At 36.1% G+C, this 16,183-nt stretch overlaps 1 protein-coding gene across 1 annotated transcript; it reads left to right on the top strand.

The window, feature by feature from the left end:
• Positions 1-166: 166 nt before the first annotated feature.
• On the top strand, positions 167-9,706 carry LOC123666153 (PR domain zinc finger protein 5-like). Its single transcript, XM_045600361.1, has 9 exons — positions 167-391; positions 615-724; positions 1,215-1,710; positions 1,809-1,994; positions 2,915-3,111; positions 4,653-4,778; positions 5,295-5,489; positions 6,351-6,564; positions 9,390-9,706. The coding sequence occupies exons 1-9, from the start codon at positions 296-298 to the stop codon at positions 9,471-9,473; spliced, it is 1,704 nt and encodes a 567-aa protein (XP_045456317.1). The 5' UTR covers positions 167-295; the 3' UTR covers positions 9,474-9,706.
• The last annotated feature ends 6,477 nt before the right edge of the window (positions 9,707-16,183 follow it).

Genomic DNA, 16,183 nt, shown 5'->3' with positions numbered 1-16,183 from the left:
AAATATTAAAAATATTTTCGGAATATAGGTACCTATATCTTAGTATTATTGGTTTTAACTTTTAAATAATATTTATTTTACCTATATAAACAAACTGCAAACTTAAACAATAAAATTTCAAATTAAAAAAAAATAAGATTTCTTTCATATTTGTCACGTTATGTACTGTTATTTAACTTATAAAAATGTTTTTGTGATGCCAACCAATCAATCAATTATAACAAATGTCAATATTTCAAAAGTAAACATGTAAACAAAACCAAGTAATTTTGATGAAACTAGGAAATTTAACGAGATGTCTTCGTTTTTGTGTTTTATTTGTCATAGTACAGTTGATAAAGAAATAAATGAAGAAACGAGAGAAAAATATCGGGATGTCCTTGGGATGAACGTATGTGAATTTTTTTTTCCTAAATAGCGTCGATAAACGGTCTAATTTTGAGCTTTGATAATTCAAAGGCTCTTAATCTAAAGCCTTACCTAATATGCTCTATAGCATTCCTCTGTGAATGAACTATTCAGCACAAAAAAATTCAATTCGAACCGATATTATAGGGTATTAACAAATGAAAAAACAAACTTTTCAGCTTTTGATATTTAAATGATGTTTTCAGCTGTGTCCTGACTCTCAGCTGTGTTACATCTGTTGCCATGTTCTGAACAAGCTCTCATTATTCCGGTCAATATGCTTAAAACGGAGTTTAGAATATCCAGTATTATTCAGGTGATCTATTGTTCCAAACTTTACAATCTTTTAGTATGTGACCTTTTAAGTTGCGGATTCAATTCCCATTTACGGCGATTTGTATTGGCTCCTCCCCTCTCAATCCCGACACAACAATATATCCTAGTGGGAGTTGTTATGTAGTCATTAAGGTTTTTTTTTATATGTACCTAACTGGGCCGTTAAACGAGCGTACTGCTTACCTGATGGTAAGCGATTAACGTAGCTTATAGACGTCTGCAACGATAGAAGCATCGCAAGCGTGTTACTGACCCTACCCTCTATTCCCCCCAGGAGCGCTCGTCACCTTACTCACCACTGGAACACAACACTGCTTGAAAACAGTATTAATTAGCTCTGGTATTCCCTAAGGTCGAAGTACTACCGCCGTCGGGTGCTCCATATTTTGAGTAGGAAATTTCCTGCTGTTCCCTACCTAGGTTAAATTTAGTTTTATTTATTTGCATTAAAAGATGCTTTAAAATTTTAGTGAAAAGGGCACCATAAATCTTCAACGTAGCAACTTAGAAGTGCATGTTCTCTGTCCAGACGACTGCATACAGTATCATCATGTCGATCAATCATACAATTTCTCATACAGCAGTGATTTTAATGAGAACACGGGCTACAATAATGATAATGAATATGTGAAATTTGAAGATGAAAATGATTTTAATGATAATTTCAACACGTGTCAATATGAAACTATTAACAATAAAAATATTGATAATAATGATTTAGCTATCGGAACAGATAGTGCTATAAATGAAAATATTCAAGAAAAATTTAATGTAACTGAAACAGTTACAAATGATATAAATGAGAGATTTGATCATAATTGTGACAATGATGAAGTTAACGATGACTGTACTGATGATAGAAATAATGAAATTGTTGAAGCTAATGAAATAAATGAAGAAGTAATAAATGATAATTTGGACAATGATCTTGAAAAGGTAGATAAAGCTGAAGTAAGGAAGACAAAAGTAGGTATTCTAGCTTAAGTTTATAAATTTTTTTTACTACCTACCTAAGATTTATGAATGCGTACAGAAATGTGATATATTCCTATTATATTTTATAGAAATTGAACAGATCAAAAAAGAAATGTTTCAAGAAGATAATTCTAAGTCTAGAAGAACAGAAGGCAGCACTAGAAGCAAGTAAAAGAGAGAAGAAGTACATAGAATCTGAATTTAAATGTTACAATTGTGCCTTAGGTTTTCTCTTCAAAGATACTTATCAAGCGCACATGATGAGACATGAAGAGGTAAGGTGAAGTTTTATGAATTATTCTATCATTACTCGGAAAGTAAATTTGAAATGATTTTTAAACTGTTTGGTTTATTTTTAATATCTTTGAAGTTGTTATGTATCGATTTTGGATGTATAGTAATAATTATTTGATTGGTCCATTGGTACAGTTAAATTATAATATTGCAAGTGTGTTGTTAACCTCTCCGAAAGTTCTGATCATCTTGCTCACCACAGGAACACAACACTACTTGAGTTCCCTAGTTGGGCTGTTCCAAATTATGAGCAAGACAATTTCTGCTAAGCCATATAAATAATGGTTAAAAATATTGAACACATGTTTATTGAACTTCTTGAGAAACGATATAAGGGTTGCGGTGTGAAAAATATCAGGAAGGAAATTGTGTAAAATAGTGACGTGACCTGTGCTTGAGTTTTATATATAAATATATTATAAACATTTTTGAATATCATATCAAAAATTGACCGCTTCAGCGGGGTTCGAACCCGCGTTTCCGACTGACTGTGTCAACGTGTGGGTAACACAAAAATAAAATTGTGCATATTAAATATATTATATCAAGGGACGTTGCAAGAAAGAGATAAATATAGTTTTAAACATCACAGTGATCATTTTTAAGGAGTAAATTTTAGTCGTGTGCCTGAACTAATATACTCACTTTTACATATCCATATTTGTAACTGATTCCGTATATTTGATATTTCTATTTGGACAAATATTTCTCTCCGGTTTGGATGGCTGTCCTTGTGGTTCTCCCATCGTGCTACGGAGAGAACGTTAAGCTGTCGGGCCCTGTGGTTACCATGGATACCTGATAGAGATCGTTACTCATTAGTAGGGAGCATTGTGGTGGATTAAGTTTTGATCCTTATACACGGAGAGAGAAAACTGCTGGCTGCACTGACCGATTCCAGTCCAACGGCGAGTACCAGTGCGCGACGTGCACGCTGCGGTTCGCGTCGGCGCCGCAGCTGCGCGCGCACGCGGCGGGCCACCGCGAGCGCCACGTGTGCGCGTGCGGGGCGCGCCTCACGCCGCGCGCCGCCCGCGCGCACGCGTGCCGCCGCCGCGCGCAGGCCGCGGCGTGCCAGTTCTGCGGGAACTTGTTCAGGCGAGTACCGCTGGCGACGTGTTCGCTGAGCACCGCGAGCGCCACGTGTGCCAGTTCTGCGGGAACTTGTTCAGGCGAGTACCGCTGGCGACGTGTTCGCTGAGCACCGCGAGCGCCACGTGTGCCAGTTCTGCGGGAACTTGTTCAGGCGAGTACCGCTGGCGACGTGTTCGCTGAGCACCGCGAGCGCCACGTGTGCCAGTTCTGCGGGAACTTGTTCAGGCGAGTACCGCTGGCGACGTGCTCGCTGAGCACCGCGAGCGCCACGTGTGCCAGTTCTGCGGGAACTTGTTCAGGCGAGTACCGCTGGCGACGTGTTCGCTGAGCACCGCGAGCGCCACGTGTGCCAGTTCTGCGGGAACTTGTTCAGGCGAGTACCGCTGGCGACGTGTTCGCTGAGCACCGCGAGCGCCACGTGTGCCAGTTCTGCGGGAACTTGTTCAGGCGAGTACCGCTGGCGACGTGTTCGCTGAGCACCGCGAGCGCCACGTGTGCCAGTTCTGCGGGAACTTGTTCAGGTGAGAAATAAAGTTACAATAAATGGACAACCAAATTTTTAAAATACTCTCTATATCGTCGTCTATCATCGTCTATCTCAAAATCGACTGACTTACTCTTGTTTTATTGACGTTAGTATCTCTTATTTGGTTCAAAATAAAATCTATATTGCACGACTCCAAGGTGGCTGTTCTATATTCTAACAAAATAAAAAATATGAGAAGTGCTTACACTTTATATCTCTATGTATACGTAAATTACGCATCACATTGTTTGTCGGCGATGGCCTAAACTATTGAACCGATTTTAATCTTTGCCAAAGAGTAAAATAACTTGTGATCTTTGCACACTGTGTGCAGTTTGATCTAACCTTAGAGATAGGCTATATGATCCAACCTTAAAGATAGGCTATATTTTATTTTGATATGTGTTATTATTATATTTAAGAAGAAAAAATAAGGTGATACGAAATTCGCCAGATCAGCTAGTATGCTATAAAATACACACTTTTATACAGAATACATACCCATCAAACTATAAATTAAATATCATTTAACAAGAATCGATTAAATAAATATCATGAACGGCGTCATCATTTTATATGTACGGATGGTAGCTAAATAACGCGAGAACTGCTTGACAAAATTAGCTATTATTTATGTCAGAAAACTAAGAAGACAATTGAAGCCTGAAAAATTGTTCTAATTCATACCATAAATATTTTTAGGTTCTAACATAATAAAATGCATGAGAATGAATCAGACCATCTGTAATTATCTGCAAGAATCAAATCAACTAATCGTTGTATCGATCATTAGTTCCTAAACGAGCTACTAGAGGCCGTGTCTTAGTATAAGCTGCAAACAATAGTTTAAAGGAGTGCGTGGAGACGTGCAGTTTTCGGTTTTCCAATTTTTTTTTTAAATATTTTCAGAAGAATATTGAAATTATTCTTTCGTCAACAACCATTTTTTCTAGTAACCAGTATCATTTAATATTGATAAACATCGTAAAAACGCCAACAACAGTTTGTCCACTTTCAGAGATGCGAGTGGATTACAGCAACACCTTAGGAGGGTGCATGCAAGCAAAGCCGGGGGTCGTTTGTTGTCTTGCATGGTTTGCGGTGAAAGTTACAAGAACCAAGCTGCTCTACGGACTCACATGATGTATGTAATGTAACATATAAACATATGAGAAGAAAATTTTTTTCTTAAATAGTCACTTCCAAAACTAGGTTTTCAAGCGAAATTTACCAAATGCTTCTAATGCATCGCTCGCTTCAGTCTCTAATATCCCACTGCTGGGCATGGGCCATGGGGAAACCCATATAGGAGAAGGATTGGAACTTAATCCACCACACTGATCTAATGCGGGTTGACGGATATATTCCCTACTAAATAATATGAACGATCACGATCAGGTGTACACGATAACAACTGGGACCGACGGTTTAACGTGTTCTCGAGGCAGAATGGGGAGACTCACAAGGACCGCACAAACACCCAGACCACGGCAAATATCTGTATGACCAATACAAATGTTTGCCATGTGCGGGGATCGAACCCGCAACCGCGAGCGCAACAGCCACAAACCAGGGCTGTGACCGTTGCGCCAACGCGGCGTTAAGATGCTTATACTGAAAATTGAAAAATTGATTAATTTTATCCATATCTATATTTCAGAAAACATATAAAACGTAAATTCCAGTGCGACAAATGCCCAGCGACCTACAGCAGTCCGTATACCCTCACCCAACACAAGAGGACGCACGAGAATGGTGGGCAACTACACTATTGCACTACTTGCGGTGTTGGTTACAGTACTAGAAAAAGTTTGTTGGCTCATAAGCGTAATACGATGAATCATCAGCAGACTTTGTAAGTATTGTAATTAACCAAATTTAATTATATTTTATAAGCAAGCAAGTTTAAGGTCAAACTGATGGCAAGCAGTTACCGTAGCCTATGTACGCTTACAACATCAGGACCCTACCTCCGTTGTCATGTCACAGAGTACCCCCAGGATCTCCCTACCTTATTTACACGAGAAAATAAAAATACTTCACAGTATTATTTATCTGTGATCGCTTGTAAGGAGTAGGAAGGTACGCTTCAGTCGAGCTGCTCCAGGTTTTGAGAAAGATATATAACTGCAGTGGCCTACTTCATTAAAAGTTATATTTTTTCATCAGAAGTATTGCGTTGCTGACTCTGCTGTGTGGTTACGGCAGTGAAGAATATAGCCACCTCCCTCTCTTCCCGTGGGTGTCGTAAGAGGCGATTGAGGGATAACACAGTTCCACTACCACCTTGGAACTTAAAAATCCGACCGATGGCTTAATAGCCATTCAACTTCTGGTTTTGAAAAACACAGGCCGAAGACGGGCAGCAGCATCCTCAGTGCGACAAAGCCACCCCTGCGGTCACTACCTGCCTGCCCAGCGTGGTGACTATGGGCAACACATAATGAGTTCAAGCCATTTTTGGCGCGAACTTGTAGAGGCTTATGTCCAGCAGTGGACTGCGATAGATTGAAGTGATTGCGTTACTGACTCTACCTTCAACCCTTTCTGGAACTCTCTGCCTTACTCACCATAGAATTACAATACTAGTTGAAAGCAGCGTTATTTAGCTACGATCTTCATGATGGATCACGTAGCTCGCTTAAACATACAGACTAATTCTTCTACCTTACAATATTAGTATAGATAACATAAAATACCTGGATAATATTTACAGGTTCGAATGCCCCATCTGCACCCGTCTCTGTCCAACTCAAAGGTCCCTGGCCTCACACATACAAACGGTCCACTCGACCACTAAAGAGTACACCTGTCCGCAATGCCCCGCTCGCTACACAAGTAGGAAGTCACTTGTACGACATATCGGTACACATAACAAGAAAACTGAAGTCAAGATGGCGGTTTGTCACTTGTGTGGGAATTCTTTTAAGGTATCTATATATATAATGAAATGGTAGGAAAGTCAAAACTGTACATTGAATATATTTTTTTAAAAGAATACTTGGGTGTGATCTACAATCGATACCGAAGCCAAAAATATAGTTTTTAGAATTTTTTTCTGTTTGTCTGTATGTATGTCCGGGATAAACTCAAAAAGTACCGCATGGATTTACTTCAGATTTGGCACGAATATTATTAAGAAGTCTGGTCAACATATAGGCTACAAATAATCACGCTATCACCTACCGGGAACGAGCAGTGAACCTTTATTTCTTTAACGCATTCTATAACAACGTGTAATCTAACGACGCATATTTGAATGTTGTTATTATGTTAATAACCATGCTATAAGCTAGCTTCATACTATAAATAACGACATTCTGTAGTATATTTAGTATCAGCATTGCACCCGTGCGAAACCGGGGCGGGTCGCTAGTATAAAAATATTCATGTATGGAATACGTATAATCAAAAAGGATAATGTATGGGACAGTCTATGGTTGAGTGAGAGACGACATGTGAGGGAAGGCTATGAGGGAAACCAAACCCAATGAAAGTCGATCTAACACTAAATTTATTAAGATTATTTTGAGTATATATAGGCAGAAGTACAGACGTCATTTGACGTCATTCGTAGCAAACAAATATCAATTTCATTAGAAATCTGCATAAGAAAAATAACAATTTCGTAATAAATCAGCTAAATTAAAGAGGTTACTAATTAGCAAAACAATCATATTGCTCAATGTGCGTTGACCCGTACATCCTGCCGACTCAAAGAAGAAAGATAATTTTGATATTAAAATCTACAATTACAATACAATTAAAATTTAAGTACATAGATTTAAATAACTTATATAATAATCATCACTGCACTACACTTTAATTGGTATGTCCAGTCGAACGAATCGCGGTCGCGCGCTCGGGGGAGCAGGGGCCTCCTGGTCTTCGTTCTTATCTGCTGCAACTGGAACTGCGGTCGTGGAGACGTCTTTCACAGCACTGCTCAGTATAATTTTGTTTCTGCGATATCGCATGGTCCCGTACAGACATCCCGCAACAATGATAGACCCTAAGATTATATACAAGACAGAGTACTGATGTATATCGTGTATACTGAGTGATGCGTTTTCCTGCTCCTTGAGGTTAATGATCTGAGACTTCATCCGGCGCCACAAATCTTCATGATCCTCGGGTGTGAACAGTTGGAAATCCGAAGTATTTATTATGGAATTTAATATTGAATAATCGGCTGGGATCGATATGTTTCTTGGACCTTAACTTGGCTCATATAACTATTTTGAGTGAATATAGAGAAGGTGTCACCTTTTATTGTACAACCTTGACCGATTTGTAAAAGGCCATTCCCGGTCAGTGTTGTCAATACAACTCCAGTGTCAATGCAAAATATGCGCACTGTGCATTTCCCACAGCAGGAATAAAGCCACATGTTATTGTTATGTAACTTGACCCAGCGCACGCGACATGGTGCCTCCTTTGTTTTACATATTGTTGTATTGTGTATACTCAAGTTACACATTCCGCTGGTTATTTGTAATTCGTATATCGGCTTATCGAGAGCGCATAATAATTTGTTTGTCTGTATGTGGACACAATTTTCTACATCTGATTCTGTCAAGATGAGTAGTAAGTCCTTTTGTAGATTGAATGCAATGTATGGTGCGATAAATTCTACGTTATAATGCTGCTGAGGAAGGGTTATTACTCTATCCAGTTCAAAATTCTTTATTTAATAAAGAATTAAATAAGAAACTAGTTGATGAAGTTAAATTTGTAAAAGATACGACCGGTCCACGTTTGTGTAATAAATAATGTAAAATCTATATATGACATAGATTATAGGAACGATACGATAGGAAAGTTATTTTAAATGATTTCCAACCGTCCCTTACTCACACAGGAACAACACTGCTTGAAAGCAGTATTATTTAGCTGTGATCTTCTGTAAGGTCGAGGTACTTCCCCAGTTGGGCTGCTCCATATTTCGAGCAGGATATTTCCTGCTGTGACCTACCTCAGTTAAATTATAATCGTCGATAATTACTTCCTTACATTAAATTCTTAACAAGAAGTTTGATGTCACAACTGAAATATTTGTGTGTCTTTTAAGATATATTCTATACTTGCTGTGGCCTGCGGTTGCACTTAATTGAGGACAAAATGTATATACTTAAATATTATATAGCCTTTATAGCTTTTGTCAGTAAAATCGGACTACCCAACACAAGGATGTTTCGATTCGAACCAATAGTTTCTGGACTTAGCGCATTTAAAAAAAGAACTCTTTAGCTTTATAATCTTAGTATAGATAAATCAAAGTGCAAAATATACGCCTTTCACTCCTATATGCGTCATAATGTGATCTTTTGTAGCCTACGACGATAGTTAATAAAAGATTTTTAGTGCAAAACAATTTTTTTTTTTTAATTTCGAGGGTATGGTCCACTTTTAATCGGAAATCTGACATTTTGGACAGTGGAACAAAGAAATCTTCAAATTTATGAATCTTATATATAAAATTCTCGTATCACAATGTTAGTTACAATACTCCTCCGAAATAGCTAGACCGATTTTTATGAAATTTTATGTGTATTCAGATAGGTATGAGAATCGGCCAAGATCTATTTCTCATAGCCCTAAGTTAAAGGGGGGGGTTAAGAGGGTTAATAAAATATATGGCAAAACAAAGTTCGCGGAGTCAGCTAGTACTAATATAAGTATTGTACCAGATATCGCTGAGAAGAAATATCTAGCACGATATTAAATATGAACATATTTTTTTTTTCCGTTTCAGGGTAACAATAAATTAAACAGACATCTACGAGATGTTTGCGAAAAGACGAAATTGGAGGAAGAAATATCAGATATTTATTATTAGTGAATTATTGATAGGACAGGGCACAGCGGGAAATGTCCTGCCCAAAATCTGGAGCTGGCTGGGGAAGTACCGCGACATTGACGGTGATATTTAAATATGTTGAAGACATTAAGACAATGAAAAAATTGTATAGAAAATTTTCAATTGCAATTCTGACATTGTTTATAAGAAAAATAATGATTTCTTTAATCTGTGATACTAATTTAAGTATTAAATAAATGTTTTTTTTTTCTCGAATTTTTTTTTTTTTTTTTTTTACTAAAATAGACGTTATATTTAATATTTGTGATTTAAACATCACAAATATTAAATATAACATCGCATATAATATTTAGCTATGAGACTTTGTAATAATTATAACCCTATGAAAAAAAAATCTCATAAACTTCTTAAAAACATAGAGAAATGAAGACCATATTCAATTCAGTCAACGACAATTTAAAACGCGCGAATTTTGAAAATGCTTTAATTATGCTCGTATTTTTTATTGGTCGTCCTTGGTCCCTAGACGGGACGCCCTAAGTAATTGCATATATAGCTTACTAGCTATTCCAGGACAGCCTCTCATAACTCGGTACGAGAATTTGGTCCGCTTTTGTCCATGATTTTATGAAGCTAATGAGATTTTTTTTTCATTTGGAAGCTTTCTATTCAGAAAGCATTTACTATTAATTCTGTTTATAAGATTTAAAATTAACATGATTATTTTTATTACTAAAATTATTTAAAAACGTGATATTTACCATATTTTTTATTTTCATTTTGCGGAGCACGATATTTCGACATTAGCTACGAATGTCTTTTTCACGAACTCGTCTAGCATTGAGATCCGCAAAATAAAAAAAAAGCTGAATACCCCACTTCAGCCTGTAATATCCCACTACTGGGCATAGGCCTCTTTCCCCATATAGGAGAAGGATCAGAGCTTAATCCACCACGCTGCTCCACTACGGGTTGGCGGATATATTCCCTACTATGAGTAACGATCGCTATCAGATGTACATGATAACAACCGGGACCGACGGCATAACGTGCTCTCCGAGGCACGGTGGGGAGACACACCCAGTTACCCAGAATAACCCGTTTTTAAATAATTTTAGTATTTCTGTAAATACACACGTATGATACAAGAGGCGTTAAATTTAACCATACAAACTACATACAACTTACAAGTTGTATTCAAAACAGTCAAACAGAAGAGGTAGATTCAGTTGAGTTGTAGACCTATGTCATAACTAAACTACTGCTTCTATTGGACTGATATTTTGATAGATCCCTACTAATATTATAAATGTGAATGTAAGTTTGTTTGTTACGCTTTCACGAGAAAACTACTTAACCGATTACCATGAATCTTTGTACACATATTCTTGGAGGTATTAGAAGTAACATAGGATACTTTTTACTAAAAATAATTCAGTGCGAACGAAGCTGCGGGTAAAAGCTAGTATCTTATAAATGGTATGTAGTGTGTATGGTGTAATTTAATACTCCTTGCTTGTATCTAACCTGCTGAAAATTCCAAGTAAAACACGATTATTTGTATGGGTAGTTATTGTAAACTATTGTAAATAAATAAGTAAATAAACGCTTTACGCTCAACAGCCCCCAGTAGGATTCTCTCCTGTGTCGGGGGTCAGGAAACACACAATACACAAGCACAAACGCCCAGACCACAACAAACATCTATATGGCCAATACAAATGTCTGTCCTGAGTGGGGATCGAACCCGCGACCGCCAGAGCAACAGCCAGTGCCATGACCGCTGCGCTAACGCGTCATCGAATTGTCGTAGTCCAAATAGATCTACTGGAATCCAGATAGCCCAGATAAAAATTGTATGAAAATTTTGGAATCCCTGTTTCAAACACACAATAGTTTACAATAACTTCCCATACAAATCAACGTTTTTTATTTGGCATTTTTAGTAGGAATACTTCTATATATAGATGAGTATCAGAAGATAATTCAGTGTAGCTTTACAACTATTTTCTATATATATTATATTTATTGTTTTACGATATGTCATAAAATGAAACTTCAAATAAAAAATAATATAAAATTAATTTAATTCAATTTTGTAACAAATTAAAACACTGTAACGCAGCAAACGCTATCAAGCTGTAACCTTCCATAGCTTGTACTATTATTCTATTCAAGACGTTACTACAATTTACTAAAACGCACTTTTTTTCCAAACTACCCTCGGAAATTTCAACTTTACTCATATTCCATTTTTTCCTCCAAATCTCTGTTAACGAACTCTTTTTTAATATTTTATCATCTTGAGATATTTGTGAACTGTTTTGACTTGATATTACTTTATAACGATTATGTCTGTTCAGTAAATGTTCTAATATATGAAAAATGTAACATAAATTTTCGCATTTATCTGTATGTTCGATTTCGAACGTGTCTGTTAGGATTTCGAGTGTTTTTTCTAATATTATTGTTATTTTTTCTATTGAGTATTTTACTATATGTATCGAACGGCTTAGAAGAAATATTCTCTCTATTAATTCTTCTTTATCTAACTGCAATAAATTTTAAGATGGTACCTATACTTAAATAATTGTCTTATTTACGTTATAAACGGGAAAAAAACGGAATAGTCAAGATAGTGCAGGCGGTTATAAAGCTAGTAGGTATATATGTATGTTTATAAAATGTGCCCAAACTTTGCCCGCGACTTTATCCGCGTGGAATTTAACAAAAAAGTTATTGTTACACAGAGTTATAAAATCAATAAATTTATAAAATAAAAGTAGCCTAAGTTATGCCTTATATCAGCTATCTGTCAGTGAAAGTTCTGTCATAACCTGTCCAGCAGTTTCAGAGATTAGCCGGAACAAACAGACAGACAGACAAAAATTGTAAAGACTGTTATTAGACAACAGACACTCCAATTCTATTCATTGTTGATGTATAGATAATTACAATGCTTTCTCCGTAATTCCGTCCTTCGTATACTTTATTCAACAATTTATCAATAGTTTCGAGTAATTCTTCTAGAAAATTCGGATACATTTCATCTTCATGTAATTTATCAATGAGTTTACCTAATACCTAAAAAATATACATACTTTTTAATTGAACCAGAAGATAGAAGTGATTCGTATTAGTTATTTAGGGATGATTAAAAAATTATTTAGGCTAGAGTACTTAGTAGACGTTTTGGCCCCTCCCCCTTCGGCATATAAAGTTATACTTTCACCAACCCCCCACCAAATTTTACGTCACAAAAGACGAATTTGCCAAACTGGGAGACAGACTGTTCCTGTAAATCCACTTACCTTAGATATCTCTTCAGTTATTTCATTGGTACTCGTAACCAGCGGACTGGTGACGATGAAATTCATCAAACAATGAGCTGATTCGTTTATCCAAAGACCGGACGATTGGGATGCTAAAAATTTTTTCGAAAATTGTGCAAATTTAAGAAAGCAAAGAAGAGACGCCACTGATGCTTACTCCCTATGAACAATTATCATGACATTTAAAATATTTTTATTTCTTTCTTTCGTGTGTTTACGTTGCGTGGTAAAACGTCACTTTCAGAGCAGAGTGCCTAGAGCGAGTTTTGCTTAATCCGTCTCACAATAACGGGCGTAAATCTTAACTTCATTTTGTATGGGAAATTCGGCATTTCAACCTAGTTCTCGCGTTTGCCGCTAGATGGCTCTGTATCGATTGTATCGTATACTATTCTTTATCGTCTCGGCTGCAGTGTTTAAATTCTCATGCAAAATAATCTTTACGTATAAATGCGTTTCTCTCACGTTTTTGTGAATAAAACTCGCACTAGGCACTCAGGTCTCTTAACGTTTCATACGATTTCACTCTCAGTTTTTTTTTTCCATACCTGGGTTCGTATATCGTTACTTAGGGAGTAAACTTTAAAACTGATTAAGGCTGTTTGATATATGACATACGGTTTTTGACATATGAGAGAATGGGCCTAAATTTGGTATTTGCATCACTGATATCCTTTATCAGCAGGAGATAATCCTGACCATTAAATCCTGTTTCACCGGGATAAATAATCTACATCTTTTGTACTCATATTCTTGCAAATCTGACTGAGTGGATATTTTAGTGACAAAGAAAAATGCATCATAAACTTTTATCTTTTGGATACCGTTATATGTCAGGTAGATTTACCAGTAACCTGTGAAACAGGCTCTTAGAAATTGTAATATTAACCTCATAAAATATATCAAAAACCCTATAAAAACATGAACAAATGCAGACCGAATTCTTATACCGAGTTACTTTACGAAACTTTTTCCATTGGGTAATACGGGAGCATTAGAAGTATTCAAGGACATAAAAGAGTCAGAAATTGCCTTACCTCTATCACCAGAATGTCTTAGCTGAAACCTTTTATAACCAGAATCGGATTTACTTCTATCTTTTCTATTTATGTAACTTTTTACTTTACTAAATTCCTCTAAAACTTTAAAAGTAACTATTTCAGCTTGAGAATCAGTTAAGTCGGCTATTTCATCTGAACTTGAATTATCATGTTCAAAATCGATCTTAGCGTTAGCATTATCGAAATCTATTTTATCATTCGCATCTTTTGTATTAACAATGTTAAGCGTATCCTCATTATCTTTACAGTTTTGTGATACATTTAAATTGTTATTAAATGTTGAATTCATTTTAAAATTTTGACTTTGTGAATATTCAAATTCGTCTAACGAATACGAATTTGGAATATCTCGCAATTTATTTGTATTTGTAGCTTCATTGATTTCTTGATGATTATTTAAATTAACAAATGTTAATGGTGTTTGATTACTAGCATTAGGGTTTAGAAAACCAAAATTTTGTGATGATTCTGAAGAAAAACTAACAAAGTTTTTATCACTTTGCAATGAAAACTGTGACGGATTACGCGATGTATTTATACCAATTTCCTGTCGTTTTCTTATATCATAAATTTTATTAAAATCTTTGTTTGACTCTTTAAGTGTATTACTATCCTTATCTTCAGTTTGGGACGACATTGATAATTTTTGAGTATTAGCATTAGGATTCAAAAAATCAAAATTTTGTGATGATTCTGAAGAAAAACTAACAAAATGTTTATCGATTTTATTAAAATCTTTGTTTGGCTCTTTAGGTGTAATACCGTCCTTATCTTTAAGGTTTTCGGGTAAATTAATTACTTTTGAATCAGTTTTCTTGTTAATAAGTATTAAATTTTTAGATATAACAAAGTTATCTTGACTTTGACTAATATGTGTATTATATTCTGTTAATCCTATAGTATACAGTTCAGTTTGTTGAGAATCTATTTCATTTCTTTCTGTTATAACGTTAGAAGTGTTCTGTTCATTTTGTTTATCTATATTTTGTGTAAATTGATCGAAGAAGTTTAAATCACTATCATCATTTATGCAATTGTTTATAAACTCATTTTCACCGTCTTGCGATCCGTCGAAGTACGTTGATTGTGTATTGTTTAAAATTACCTAAAATTTTCATGATATTTTACCGACAATAATTATAAAAAATGAATTAAAAAATACAATAAATATGTTTTTAAGTTTGTAAATTGTTTTAATCAGGGGCGGCTCTAGTCCATTTGGCACCCGAGAGCAAAAATTACTATAGTGCTCTTATAACAATTCCGCTCGTATTCGAGTGACTTTTTTATTTAATTTCATTTATACATATAACGATGTTATGCGCCTTAACATGCGGCTTTCAGCGAAGCCCGGGTGCACTACATCCCCTGCACAAAAGATAAAGTCGCCCCTGGTTCTAATGACAAACTATCTTTTACCAAAATCGCTCAAGTGGTCTTCGACAGTACTACGTAGTTTAATAAGTAAATAAATTTAAAAAATATATTTTTCAAAATTGCGCTAAACTTCACAATGTTTACTTAGAATATATTTATTTACGGAGACCTTTTAATAACTTCTGCCTTGAAAGCAGCGAGGAAATTTAGAAAGCCTTGTGCAAAGACGCTTGCACATGGACTCCCAAAGTAAAATTTAAGAAAATCTAAACTCTATATCTCCATATCGACAAAGCCAGCCCTGCGGTCGCCAACCCGCCTGCCCAGCGTGGTGACTATGGGCATAAACACATGAGTTATATTTATGATACAGATGATGATGATGATGATGATGATGAAACTCTATACGTAATATCCGCTAAACTGCAGCAAAGCAGGCTTATGGATTAAACTCCAACCCTTCCCCTATATGAATACAGAGGCCTATCCCAGCAGAGGCAGCAGCAATTACAGGCTGAATCAAACTCTATACAAGATACACAGACAACAAGATATGTGGTTTAACCTAGCTGTATCTTGTGGTTTCACCAGCATAATTTCCAATTCCCGGGGAAGTCGTCATAATAAAATTATTCTGGATCGCCCGATATCTCCGTTAGATTGCCTTGTTCTACATAAGATTGCCGGTGTAGGCTGGATGAGGATTGCGGAAAACCGGGATGTCTGGTGCGAACTTGGGGAGACTTATGTCCAGCAGTTGACTACAATAGGCTGAACTGACAACTATCTCCGCATCAAGTTTCATTAAAATTAGTTCAGTAGTTTTTTACGTGAAAGAGTAACATTCGTCCAGCCATCCTCACAAACTTTAGCATTTATTATATTAGTAGGACTAGCTGTGCCCGCAACTTCGTCTGCGTAGAATTTAACAAAAAAGTTATTGTTTAATCCACAGAGT

This window comes from Melitaea cinxia, chromosome 25 (assembly GCF_905220565.1).
Source record: "Melitaea cinxia chromosome 25, ilMelCinx1.1, whole genome shotgun sequence".
Taxonomy (NCBI): Eukaryota; Metazoa; Arthropoda; class Insecta; order Lepidoptera; family Nymphalidae; genus Melitaea; species Melitaea cinxia.
Note: the sequence above shows the minus strand (reverse complement) of the source record. Positions and strands in the feature narration are given on the sequence as shown.

Bases quoted from the DNA above. Each gene is read 5' to 3' on its own strand.
- LOC123666153 (XM_045600361.1), top strand. From the start codon at position 296: ATGTCTTCGTTTTTGTGTTTTATTTGTCATAGTACAGTTGATAAAGAA. The intron at 725-1,214 runs GTGATCTATTGT...TTAAAATTTTAG, and splicing joins GAATATCCAGTATTATTCAG to TGAAAAGGGCACCATAAATC. The intron at 6,565-9,389 runs GTATCTATATAT...TTTCCGTTTCAG, and splicing joins TGTGTGGGAATTCTTTTAAG to GGTAACAATAAATTAAACAG.